Source organism: Enhydra lutris, unplaced genomic scaffold, assembly GCF_002288905.1.
Source record: "Enhydra lutris kenyoni isolate GAN:26980312 unplaced genomic scaffold, ASM228890v2 scaffoldscaffold1, whole genome shotgun sequence".
NCBI lineage: Eukaryota > Metazoa > Chordata > Mammalia > Carnivora > Mustelidae > Enhydra > Enhydra lutris.
This window is the reverse complement of record NW_019154085.1, coordinates 60,812,152-60,824,935: the sequence shown is the minus strand read 5'-3', so window position 1 is coordinate 60,824,935 and position 12,784 is coordinate 60,812,152. Positions and strand designations below refer to the sequence as shown.

General features: G+C 41.2%; 1 protein-coding gene across 1 annotated transcript in view; it reads left to right on the top strand.

Moving 5' to 3' along the window:
* The window catches only part of LOC111143834 (fidgetin, microtubule severing factor), a 124,382-nt gene extending 116,219 nt beyond the window's left edge, over positions 1-8,163 (top strand). The window contains exon 3 of the mRNA XM_022497772.1: positions 5,749-8,163. Within this exon, the coding sequence (XP_022353480.1) occupies positions 5,749-8,003 (2,255 nt within the window). The 3' untranslated portion in view covers positions 8,004-8,163. The remainder of the gene's footprint in view (positions 1-5,748) is intronic.
* The last annotated feature ends 4,621 nt before the right edge of the window (positions 8,164-12,784 follow it).

Sequence of the window (12,784 nt, the reverse complement as noted above, 5' to 3'; positions counted from 1 at the left end):
GAAAATGTCACAGCCTACTCTTGGCCACAAGCCTTATCAATGGCGTAAACAGTCGATCAACACACATTTTGTAGGTCATGTGTATTATATACTGTATTCTTTTTTTTTTTTTAAGATTTTATTTATTTGACAGACAGAGATCACAAGTAGGCAGAGAGGCAGGCAGAGAGAAAGAGGGGGAAGCAGGCTCCCTGCTGAGCAGGGAGCCTGATGCGGGGCTCGATCCCATGACTCTTGAGATCATAACCTGAGCCGAAGGCAGAGGCTTAACCCACTGAGCCACCCAGGCGCCCCTATACTGTATTCTTATGATAAAGGCAGCTCTACACAGACAAGCAAATGTCATGAAGAAAATCGTAAGAGGAAATAACATCGGCAGTATTGTCATGTGTTTACCCCCCAAAATCTGCATATAAGTGGACCCACGTAATTCAAAGCTGTGTTGTTCCGGGGTCAACTGTACTTTGTTATATTTACCCCAGGAGTGATTGCTTTCTAGAGAGAACATGGGTACCAATGCTATTGGATTTTTTAAAAATATATTTAAATAAATCATGATGAAAAGTTCAGAGGTACCATGGCCCAAGGGAATGTAACAGGTGTAGTGACGTCGTGCAGTCCCATGTGAGCATGTGTAGCTATCCTAGAGCAGGCAAGCCTTCCAGGCCTGCAGCTGTTTGCCTCAGGTCCCGCCCTTAAAAGTGTGAGAAAACCTGCAGATGAGGGCAGAGTCCCTAGCAGCCAGAATTACCCTGTGTGAACCTTGTAGAAGGAACCGCTTTTTTAGACCAGATGAACTGCTGAGCAGCATCGGGGTGTTAGGTAGGGGCGGGGGGCGGGTAGTGAGGGCCTTATATTAGTATTTCCAGGAATGTGTGCTAAAAATAGACTCCAGAGGCTTACTCTCTTCTTTCGGATTTCCTCCCATTCTGAAAGTTGTTTTTATATTCTTCATTTTTCTGGGTAACAGCTTCTCAATCATTTTGAAGCGAGGACAGAACTTCGAAGGATGTCTCAGTTGTGTCGTTTCAAAACAGTTAAAGAACAAAATGGAGCAAGTAAGACAATGAGGCCGCAACCGGTTCGTAGTTAAACCCGAGTTATAAAGTGGTCAGAAATGGTAAGAAAGGAAAGTGGTATCCAAACCGTCCAGTTTTATGGGAAATACAGACTTGTTCATTTATATCTACATAACTTCATCCTATGGCAATGAAATAACCAATGCTCAGGCTTTGTAGCATAGGCCCTCTCATTGTGGTATAAAATGTATGTTAACGTCTCTTAAAAGCAATTTTCTATTAAATGACATATTTTAAAAACAAACACATTGCATTGTGAAATTTGCTGGCTATATTAAGAATTTCCTGATCCTTTCAAAAATAAAAATTGATGTTTTGGAACAATTCTTCAATTATCTTTAAGAACTATTTTTCTTGGGCGCCTGGGCGGCTCAGTGGGTTAAGCCGCTGCCTTCGGCTCAGGTCATGATCTCAGGGTCCTGGGATCGAGTCCCGCGTCGGGCTCTCTGCCTGGCAGGGAGCCTGCTTCCCTCCCTCTCTCTGCCTGCCTCTCTGTCTACTTGTGATCTCTCTCTGTAAAATAAATAAATAAAAAATCTTTAAAAAAAAAAAAGAACTATTTTTCTTACTTTCCACTGTTTTCTGAATTTTTATTGGACCTATTTAAGCTATTTCTAAACAGCAGTGGAAGTTATTGTTGTGGATTCATGTTTCTAATAGTGCTAAAACAGTATTGTTTCTGAGATTTCTCTATGCATGTTCCAGAGAGAAACCATATCAAAGCTGCTTTTAAAACCCACCTTATTATTTGCGTGCCAGGTTAAGTGACACGCCCATGCTGCTTCCGACATGTCTAGAACAGCAGTACAGTCAAATGGAGCATGATTTTTTGTTCAAAGAACATTTGGCTCTACATTTTTCTTCCATTTCACACCAGAAATATCACCACCAATAAACAGAACAACAACAACAACAAGTTTTGTTCTCCTTCTGATTAGCATTAAAATTCAAGAGACTGATGAGAAAGCTGTCTGTGCTCCCAAGGCCAGGACAATCTCCTGAACACTAGCTTCTTCAGCTCCTACTGATAGTAAGAACTAGCTTATGCTTAACTATTAACTGATGCTTTAGAGTAACATTAATGATTTCAAAACACAGGATAAGTACTCGTGTTCCAGGGGATGTGAATAATTCTGTTCCCTTAAGGTTATTTAATCAAAGCTCACATTTGCCTTTGGCAACCCCGCTAAGGTGATTATTAGTTAGTATGCATCAATAAATAAACTTGCAATTATCTTGGTAAGCACATCCAAAAATAGCATGAGAATCCAAAGTTAACGGTATATCCAGTAATTGTCCCAAGTCAGTAATTTTAATAGGATCATTGCTTAATTTCAGATTGAAACAGAAATCTTAGGAAATGTATTAGTTTTGCTAGGGTTAAACTCCACAGACATACAGAGTGAAAATGACTGAACTTTTTAATGTAAACTTGACATTCCTGTCTTTTACAGTGATTATACCTTACTAAAACCACTTTTGCACACCTTTTGTAAATGCTTAACTTAGGAGAAAAAGATTTTAAGCCAGTAAGAGGGAAGGGTGCCCTTTTTTGTTTGTTTTTCCAGTAATTATTCTACACTAGAGCAGTTTCATTTTTTTATAAATGGGCTTTTATGTTTGTCATGTGTGTTAATTATGCCAAGGATGGCTCAGCTCCGCTAACAGAAAGGAAGCCATGCCTTCTAGTGTGTATGTGTGTCATGTTGTGTTTGTGGTAAATTCCATTTCCTATAACTCCCAAAATATTTTTGGAGGCCTCCTCTCAAGACATTTATTCATGTTTCTTCTGTCTCAATCTCATCAAACGTCCCCTCGGAGCATATGAGCATTCTTATTTTCTCGACTTTGTATTTGATAATCTTTTAAAGAAAAAATTCTAATAGAAATTCCCTGGAAATAATTTACAGGACTAATGAATTTGTAGGTCTTTTAGACAGTTCTACATTAGAGTCACATTAATATTCTTTCCTTTTTATAAGGCTTGAAGTAAATCCCATGACACAAGAAGAATTTAGATACTGATTACTTGCGATTGGTTCCTGGTGATTTGCTCTTAATAATTTCCAGTTGAATTTAATGAAAGTATGATTCCTGAAATGTTGCTTCATTAAAATTGCATCTTTTCCCCTTTAAGTGTGGTTTCGGTCATTTCACCCATTCTGCGATGTGTTTTCCTTCCCCACCTCCCCCGCCCCCTTCAAAAGGAATGACTGAGAAAGCAGAAACAATTAAGAATATCACTTTAGTTCCTCCTAGAACTCACCCCCAGATTTTCTTGGGCTGAAATGGTGTAAGCTGTACTTCATCAGGATTTTACATTTTTTTTTTTCCAATTGATGATACTATTTTTTTTTAAGTCGAGTTTTAAAAGAGAAACATATGGAGATTTGGGAGGAGTAAGGAAAAGGAAATTGAAGAAAGAATCTGTTGCATATCCAAGTGAAGTAAGGTCTTTCCTATTTTTATTAAAAAAAATAGCTTGATTAAGTTATACTGTGCAGCATTCAGACTTAATTTAACTGAGATGGTGATTTGCAAATGAATATCTACATGAATCCTTTTTAAAAATCCAAATGCAAATGAGTACCACTGCAGTAAAATATATTTGCAAATGAATCCTGTTGCTTTATTCATTTATTGTGTAATTACTGCAATCCTTCCCACCTTGTTTTCAGTATTTCTTAATCATTAAGTCGGAAGCATGACAGCAGTGCCAGCCCTGGCATGATTCTCTTTGACTAAAACCTTGTAAATTAACACAATTAGCACAGCATCATCCTGCTAATTAACTTCCAGTGTCTGGTGCAGTGGTTTTGCAAACAAGGAAGAGGGAGTCAGGAGGGAATCAACATGCCATTCTGTTACCAAACTCTGGGCTGTGTTCAGTTTAGCTCCGGAAGTCAAAGCTGGCCATGTCAGAAGCCAGAGTCAGGGAATGAAGAGCTAAAGGGGTTAGAGGAGGAAGGCGGAAGGGTGTAGGAGCTGTCAAAATAGAGGGCAGTAATTCAGCAGGGAGCTGATGCCACAGACGTCTCATTCGGACCAGGCCCCCTTCTTATCAAAGGATCTCTGCCAGAGGGCATAAGGCGGTTTATAAAATTCACTTTGGGTAGTACGAAGGAGTTGAAGGAGACCTATTTGATATAGCCCTACAGGAATCGGAAGTGTTCGGATGAAGCAGAGATTAGGGTGAGGTGAGCCAGCCCTGGGAGGCAAAACAGGGTTCCCACGCTCTACTGTAATGAAGGGTACGAAGTGTACGTGCGTCCTCCAGGGGATGTTCTAAATCCCCTTGGGCACTGGTTCCCTAATCTGTGAAATAAGGTAATTTCTAAAGTCTCTTTAAACTGTAAAATTCAAATGATTCTCTGATTCTAACTGAGAAAATACTCTGGTTTTACAGTTTGCTACTTAAGTCACCTTGCTTCGGTTGATAATCTAGCAGGTGATCGACTCACCCATAGCATCTCATTATCTAGCTGTGCTCCTTGACTTTATGCCATACACACACTGTTTCCCACAGAAATCTAAAGAGAATCCACATTTTCTCCCTCTTCCCTCCTCTTATACTCCCTTTCACCTGTTTGCTCCCTCGCTGCCTGCCCGTCTGCCCTCCTTCCTTCCTTTCTTCCTTCCTCTTCTCTTCGCCCCATATATGTACACATAGATACAAACACACATAATAGGTATACGTAAAGATATATGTGTGTGTGTGTGTGTGTGTGTATATATATATATATATATATATATGCATATGTATTCACTCCTCTTAGTAAAGCAGAGGGAAGGATTATAGAGGAAGGAGGGAGATTGCCAGCTGGAAGACCGACAGACAAGTGATGCTTGTTTTTTTTTTTTTCAGAGACTCAACAACAGAACTGAGAGGCAGAAAGGAGCCAGTTGTAATTCATACCGAGTTGTAGGCTTTGTGCGATGAAAGCGATGGAGCGCTGCCTGGGAGATTGCTTTGCTGCACTCCACGAAGCAGATTTGAAACTGTCGTGGAGCACTTTAGATGAGAGTTGGATTATGGAATGACCTGCTATGTCTGTGTCATATTGTTCTGCGCAGGGAGCATTATACTGTGCTAACTAGGTGTTCAGTACCAAATAAGAGAGGGGTCCTAGATGTGATCTGTCAGCTGTGTCTCATTTTTATATTGGTTAAAATATAAAACAGAAACTCTGATGTGAAGAGACAGGATGGCTCGATATTGCTCCTGTTAATAGTATCACGTACCTCCTAGTTAAAAGATATGCATATTTCATTGTAAGAACCTGTGATCGGATTCTAATTTGGCGGGAATGTGTGTGTACATATATATGTGTGTGTGTGTGTGTTCCTGTGTTGCTCAGCGAGTAACTCGCTAAGCTTAAAGGAAATCAATTTGCTTATTACTTTAAAAAATGAACAAAGAATGAGGTCTTCTGCAGGGTTTTTGTGTAAATTCGGTTTCCTTTTTATACAGGACTGAAATCCAGTCCGTTTTAAAGTGTACACACTGTACAGGTCCCAGTGGATAGCTCTCACTGTGGGAATTCCTTGTAACGGCTCCATCATTAATGGAAGGTAACAGGTTACCAAAGAAGTTAGGGAAAAGCTTTCTCGCACATCTGACGAGTATCTCGGTAAATTAACTTTCCTCCCCCCCCCCCCCAATCTGCAGGCTTGAAGATGCAGTGGACGCCGGAGCATGCCCAGTGGCCAGAACAGCACTTTGACATCACCTCAACCACTCGGTCTCCTGCCCACAAAGTGGAAGCCTACAGAGGTCATCTGCAGCGCACCTATCAGTACGCCTGGGCAAATGACGACATTTCTGCTCTGACTGCATCCAACCTACTCAAAAAATACGCAGAGAAGTATTCTGGCATTTTAGAGGGCCCCGTGGACCGACCCGTCCTCAGCAACTACTCAGATGCCCCATCCGGCCTCGTGAACGGTCGGAAAAATGAAAGCGAACCCTGGCAGCCTTCCTTGAATTCCGAAGCTGTTTATCCCATGAACTGTGTTCCGGATGTTATCGCAGCCAGCAAAGCCGGAGTCAGTTCAGCCCTCCCTCCAGCAGACGTCTCTGCGAGCATAGGGAGCTCCCCCGGGGTGGCCAGCAACCTGACCGAGCCGAGTTATTCGAGCAGTACCTGTGGGAGCCACACCGTCCCCAGTCTCCACGCAGGGCTCCCCTCTCAGGAATATGCCCCGGGATACAACGGATCGTATTTGCATTCTACTTACAGTAGCCAGCCGGCACCTGCACTTCCCTCCCCTCACCCTTCTCCTTTGCATAGCTCCGGGCTCCTCCAGCCACCGCCACCGCCGCCTCCGCCACCAGCCCTGGTCCCGGGCTACAATGGGACTTCTAACCTCCCCAGTTACAGCTATCCCTCTGCTAGCTATCCTCCTCAGACTGCTGTGGGATCCGGGTACAGCCCCGGCGGCGCGCCTCCTCCTCCTTCAGCGTACCTGCCTTCAGGAATCCCCGCTCCTACCCCGCTGCCCCCCACTACTGTTTCTGGCTACACCTACCAGGGTCATGGTCTGACACCCATTGCACCCTCGGCTCTGACAAACAGTTCGGCAAGTTCCCTCAAAAGGAAAGCTTTCTATATGGCAGGGCAAGGAGATATGGACTCCAGTTACGGAAATTACAGCTATGGCCAACAGAGATCTACGCAGAGTCCTATGTACAGAATGCCCGACAACAGCATTTCAAACTCAAATCGGGGGAATGGCTTTGACAGAAGTGCTGAAACATCGTCCTTGGCATTTAAGCCAACGAAGCAGCTAATGTCCTCTGAACAGCAAAGGAAATTCAGCAGCCAGTCCAGTAGGGCTCTGACCCCTCCTTCCTATAGTACTGCTAAAAATTCATTGGGATCAAGATCCAGTGAATCCTTTGGGAAGTACACGTCGCCGGTAATGAGTGAGCATGGGGACGAGCACAGGCAGCTCCTCTCTCACCCAATGCAAGGCCCTGGACTCCGTGCAGCTACCTCATCCAACCACTCTGTGGACGAGCAACTGAAGAATACGGACACCCACCTCATTGACCTGGTAACCAATGAGATTATCACCCAAGGACCCCCGGTGGACTGGAACGACATTGCTGGTCTCGACCTGGTAAAGGCTGTCATTAAAGAGGAAGTTTTATGGCCGGTGTTGAGGTCAGACGCGTTCAGTGGACTGACGGCCTCACCTCGGAGCATCCTTTTATTCGGACCTCGGGGAACAGGCAAAACATTATTGGGCCGATGCATAGCTAGTCAGCTGGGGGCCACGTTTTTCAAAATCGCCGGTTCTGGACTCGTTGCCAAGTGGTTAGGAGAAGCAGAAAAAATTATCCACGCCTCTTTTCTCGTGGCCAGGTGTCGCCAGCCCTCGGTGATTTTTGTCAGTGACATTGACATGCTTCTCTCCTCTCAAGTGAGCGAGGAACACAGTCCAGTCAATCGGATGAGAACGGAATTTCTGATGCAGCTGGACACTGTACTAACTTCAGCTGAGGACCAAATCGTAGTAATTTGTGCCACCAGTAAACCAGAAGAAATAGATGAATCTCTTCGGAGGTACTTCATGAAACGACTTTTAATCCCACTTCCTGACAGCACAGCGAGGCACCAGATAATAGTACAACTGCTCTCACAGCACAATTACTGTCTCAATGACAAGGAGTTTGCACTGCTCGTCCAGCGCACAGAAGGCTTTTCTGGACTAGACGTGGCTCATTTGTGTCAGGAAGCAGCGGTGGGCCCCCTCCATGCCATGCCAGCCACAGACCTTTCAGCCATCATGCCCAGCCAGTTGAGGCCCGTTACATATCAAGACTTTGAAAATGCTTTCTGCAAGATTCAGCCTAGCATATCTCAAAAAGAGCTTGATATGTATGTTGAATGGAACAAAATGTTTGGTTGCAGTCAGTGATAACTTCTTTAAAAAAAAAAAATGTAATGAATGTTGGCACACACGCATAAAACCTGCTACATAGGGTCTAGAGCCCCTTTCCAGTAGTGTTTAAATCGCAAAGGGTACTGGGGAAGATGACGATTGAGTTGCATCTTTAGAGTCAGGGTAGATTTGGAGGAAAAAAAAAAAAAAAAAACCGCATCAAATGAGAGCTTCTGATTTGAGAGCCCCAGAGGACAGAAAGCATCTGTTGACGCTCAGTTCAGTTCAAGCTAGACAACACTCACCAAGGAGCAAGGTGCAAGTGTGTTGATTTCAGAAGGACATGAACCTCGTGTGTTGATTCCATTCTGCTGTTCTCGAGATTTAGTTGCTGTCAAGTGCCTGGAGTGGTGCTTTATTTTTTGTTTGCCTCACAATTACATTGGTGGCATGTGCTAATATAAAGAGCTTTAACTTCAAACATTATTGGACTAAAGAGATGAACGGTTGTGTGACGACAGAAAACCAGATTTTTGCCATTTTAAGAGCAACAGTATTCCTCAATCCTGTCTGTTCTGCAGTATTAAGCTAAGAACAGGTAAAACAGGGTAACGGTAATCTGGACCTTAATTTCTGCGGTTCATTTCTTTTAATGTTCTTGTCTGCAAAAACTCAGGAAAGTGATTGTGATTTGTACAGTACCTCAAAGGAATGTGTTGAAAGCACTATGTACTGCTGAGAGTAATGGGATAGGCTTCAATGTTACTTTATATTAAAAATGTATGTTTACCTCAACAATTGGAAAATAGCAAGGAAAATTACTTTGAATGTATCCGGAAAAATACTGATGTGTGATACAACTGAATATTTACAATTTAAAGTAGAAATGGAAGGATTTTTTTTTAAAAAGATTCTTTTACTAATTATGGGGAATTAACCAGAACAGAATAATTCTTTATGTCAAAAACTGCAAGAGTTCTTCGTACATTGCTCCTTGATAATGAAGTGAAAATGTTCTTAAAAGGTACACTGGTTAATGGAAAGCTACTTATTCAGTTCATGTTAGTGTCTAGAACACTCGGCCACAAGACCTGCTTAGGACCCTGAAAGTCACAGTACCTAAAAACTAGGACTGCCTTTTACTGCATTGGTGGTGGTGGTAGTTTGCGAGTTCTCTCTTCAAACTGCTGGGAATGGTGTCCTTCTATTCACTAATCTAGCTTATAGGCTTGCCGTGCTGTTTGATAGAATGCAGAAGATAGCAAGCAAAAACAAACAAATACAAAACCCAACCAACCAACTTCTCTATATACACAAAGAACATCTACATCCCCTCTCCTTTTTGACTCCTCTCTTCTCAGTGCAATTTTGCTTCTCATTTTGAAATCTTCTGGGCTATAGTGCTCCCACATTCATTTCTACCTCAGTTTTGTTATATTTCTCTTGGAGAGTAAAACAGAAAATTGGAAGTGGACACACACGTGCGCACACATGCGCACACACACACAACTCTACCTTGTCAAGCACGTTACTTTGTTTTCTCCCTTTTCCCATAAATCTAGTTTCCAAAAACATCAGTCTTCATGCTTGCTTCTGCCTGAGTCCACCCCCACCCCTAGAATATGTGGTATTTTTCTTAATTTTCCATTCTTCTCCTGCTCCTCCTCCCCAGGTTGTTCTTTGTATCCTTTAATGCTTTATGTGCAACTTTTCATTGATAGCTAACTGACGTTCGGCAATGCCTCTGAACAGACAGTGTAGGCTGTAGCTTTCCAGAGCCACTGCCCGTGCATAAGCAGAACAGCCTGGCTTTTTGAATGTATTTTTCCTGTTTTTTTTTTTTTCCTTCCTTTTTTTTAGTTGAGAGATGCAGTAACAAAACTGTTGCAAAGCACTGGCATTTTATGTATTCAAAAAGTGGTGTACATTTTTTAAAAACTTAAATAAATGCAATGAGAAGCCCCAAGAAAGCTCTTTCTGTTATTGTTTTTTTTCCTTCAAAAATTTTGACTGATTTCATTCACAATGTCAAATTCTCTGAACACTTAACATAGAGAAAGCTAATGAAGGACGTCATCATATTTCTGAAATTTTATGATGCTCAATCATTACTCCCCTTTTTTCATATTTTTCATGTTGCAAAAAACTGAGCAAATGAACCAAAATTTAATTTACTGTGATATTCTATCAATTAAAACTGTGCTTACATATAAATATTCCATATTAAAAAGCAGTGCCTTTCATTAAGGATACAAAAAATGATATTTAAATATGTCCTCTGCTTTTCACGAGTGAACAAATGCTATAATCGTGTTCTGGCTCTACCCTGCACATCTCTTATTGTAAGGAAATTCTAATATCCTCATTAACTTGTAGGTTCATATTGATCTCACTGACAAGTTTACTTTTGCACAGTGCTGACCTATTTTCTGTCTTTTAGACATTACATTTCATTTCCGCCAACATGCTGTGTTCACTTGAAAGCAACTGGCAAGTTTTGACAAACCCAGTCTTATTTAGACAACTTTGGAAAATCCAATATTGACCCACATTTTTGTGTCTAGTATGAGTTAATGCCAAATATGACTGCACTATTGTGTTTTACACTCATTTATAAAACTGAAAATAAATTAAAAGTCATCTGTATTGGCTTTTAGCTTTAAGTGACTTCAAAATTACTTTGAGATAGGAGTGGTCAAAAAAATCCATGTATTTAGGCAGAAGCTGAAGTCTTGTGTGAATTTCATTTAGCCTCATGAATTCTTGGATTTGATCTCTTAGGAAATTGGGCATGCTGAAGAAATGAAGATCTGTTGGGGGAGATAAGGCTGACCTTTGAGTAGAGAGTGCTCTCCTATGATTCTTTGATTCTGCATGGCAGCATTATGAGTTCTTCTATGGACTCGCCTAATAATGAGCTCTTTTCTGACCGTCCCTTCTGGAGCTTGGGGTGGAGGTGGGGTGCCACATCTTGAGAAGTGAATGTGTACAATCGGTGTTAGGACAACTGCGTGAGCAGGCTTCGTACTCTTGGCCTCTTTTTGACTGCTAAGAATTTGGAGAAGGCTACTAATGAAGGTAAGGTAATGAGCCAGTCCAAATCCCTTGCCGTCTGGCCGGGGGATTTGAGCCAGTACACTTAACAGCCCCTAATTCTCTTCTTCACCACTGAAATAACATTTCCAACGGGAACAAAAAAGAAGTGAAGGAAACCACTTCAGTGGAAGGATCAATAGAAATTCAAGAGGTAGTTCGTAATGACCTTATGTGTGACACAAATGGAAATACCCTACACTCCTGACATGCTTCTCACCAAAATATTTAGAACATTAGTGACAATATGGAAAACTTTGCTGACCGAGCTGATCAATGGAATGTGAAGGCAGTATACTTTAAGGCTATTTACTTTCACACAGAATGTTTATCTATTAGTCAGTTTGTATTCTACTCAAATGCAGATAGACGGGTATAATGTTTTCTTGTGCATTTGAAACCTATCAAGGAGAAAATAAACCATTCCACTAAAATACATAGGCCAAACACCATCTGGGCAAGTGATAAAAGCTATCCAGAGGCTATGCTATGTAAAATAGCAAGGTCAATTTACATGGGTTGCATAGTACTTGGCTATGCAGTTTTCAGAAGAATACATCCAAAAAAGTCCAAATTAATTCCTACCATAGGTCTTTGTAAATTTACATATATTTGTGGGTTGGAAAATATATTTCAGATGCATTTAGAATGTGTTTCTCTAGAAATGTGTCCAACTCCAAACAGAAAGATATTTCTATAATCCCATTCTCACGTTTCTTAACAAGAATTGGCTATCGTGATTTTTGAAACTATTTTGCAAAGCGAAAGGGACACAGTTTGTTGAACTATCGAGGCCACTAAGATAAAGTTCTAATACATACATATATATATATATATATATATATATATATATATAAAATTAGCGTGTGTGTTTGTGTGTGTGTATGTGTGTGCTGTTTTTACCACCACCTATTTGAACTTTAACATCCATTTTACATTATTCAGAAGCAACTGATTACTTCCTTTCTTCACATGTGCAGACGCACATGACCGCTTGACAATTCAAAGTGTTGTAATATGTATTTTTCTTTTGAAAAGTAAGCCTTCGGTTGTTGAGTCACTTGCCAGTTTTCATAGGAAGCACATTAGCAAACGTGGAGCTATTAGTATTTCAGAATTCAAAACCAGCTGTACTTGGGACTTACCAACACACGAACTGGAGCTCACACTCTGCTAGACCTCTGGTTGACATTCGATTTTGAACCTGCCAGATGCATTTGTGTGAACCAGGGATGCTGCATCTTTAATGAACAAGTCTCTCCTCTTTCCCCTGTTTTTAAATACAACACAAGCAGTGTAGCACTAGGCACTGCAATTGTCAAAGACAATTAGACTGAAAGCAGGAAAATTTCACCTCCCTGTCTCAGTGATATGTAGAATGTCGGCAGCATGGGTCAGCCTTGCCACAGAGTTGTGTGAGAATATATGAATCAGTCCTATAGAATGTTAAATATTTATAAAATGGTTCTGTAGTACACCAAGGTTGGGAGCACATTCATTCTTTCTTGTTGTCTTATGATATAAAAAAAAAAAAAAAAAAAAAAAGCAAAAGTTTATTTCAGTCTCCCTCTCTCTCTCTCTCTCTCTCTCTCTCTCGTGTGTGTGTGGGTGTGGGTGTGGGTGTGGGTGTGTGTTTCTCCTTGTGGATTATATACAGTTGCTAGAGAATATTCATTTCTTTTTTTCTTTTTTCATCTGACGTGTATTCAGACATTGTTCTTTAT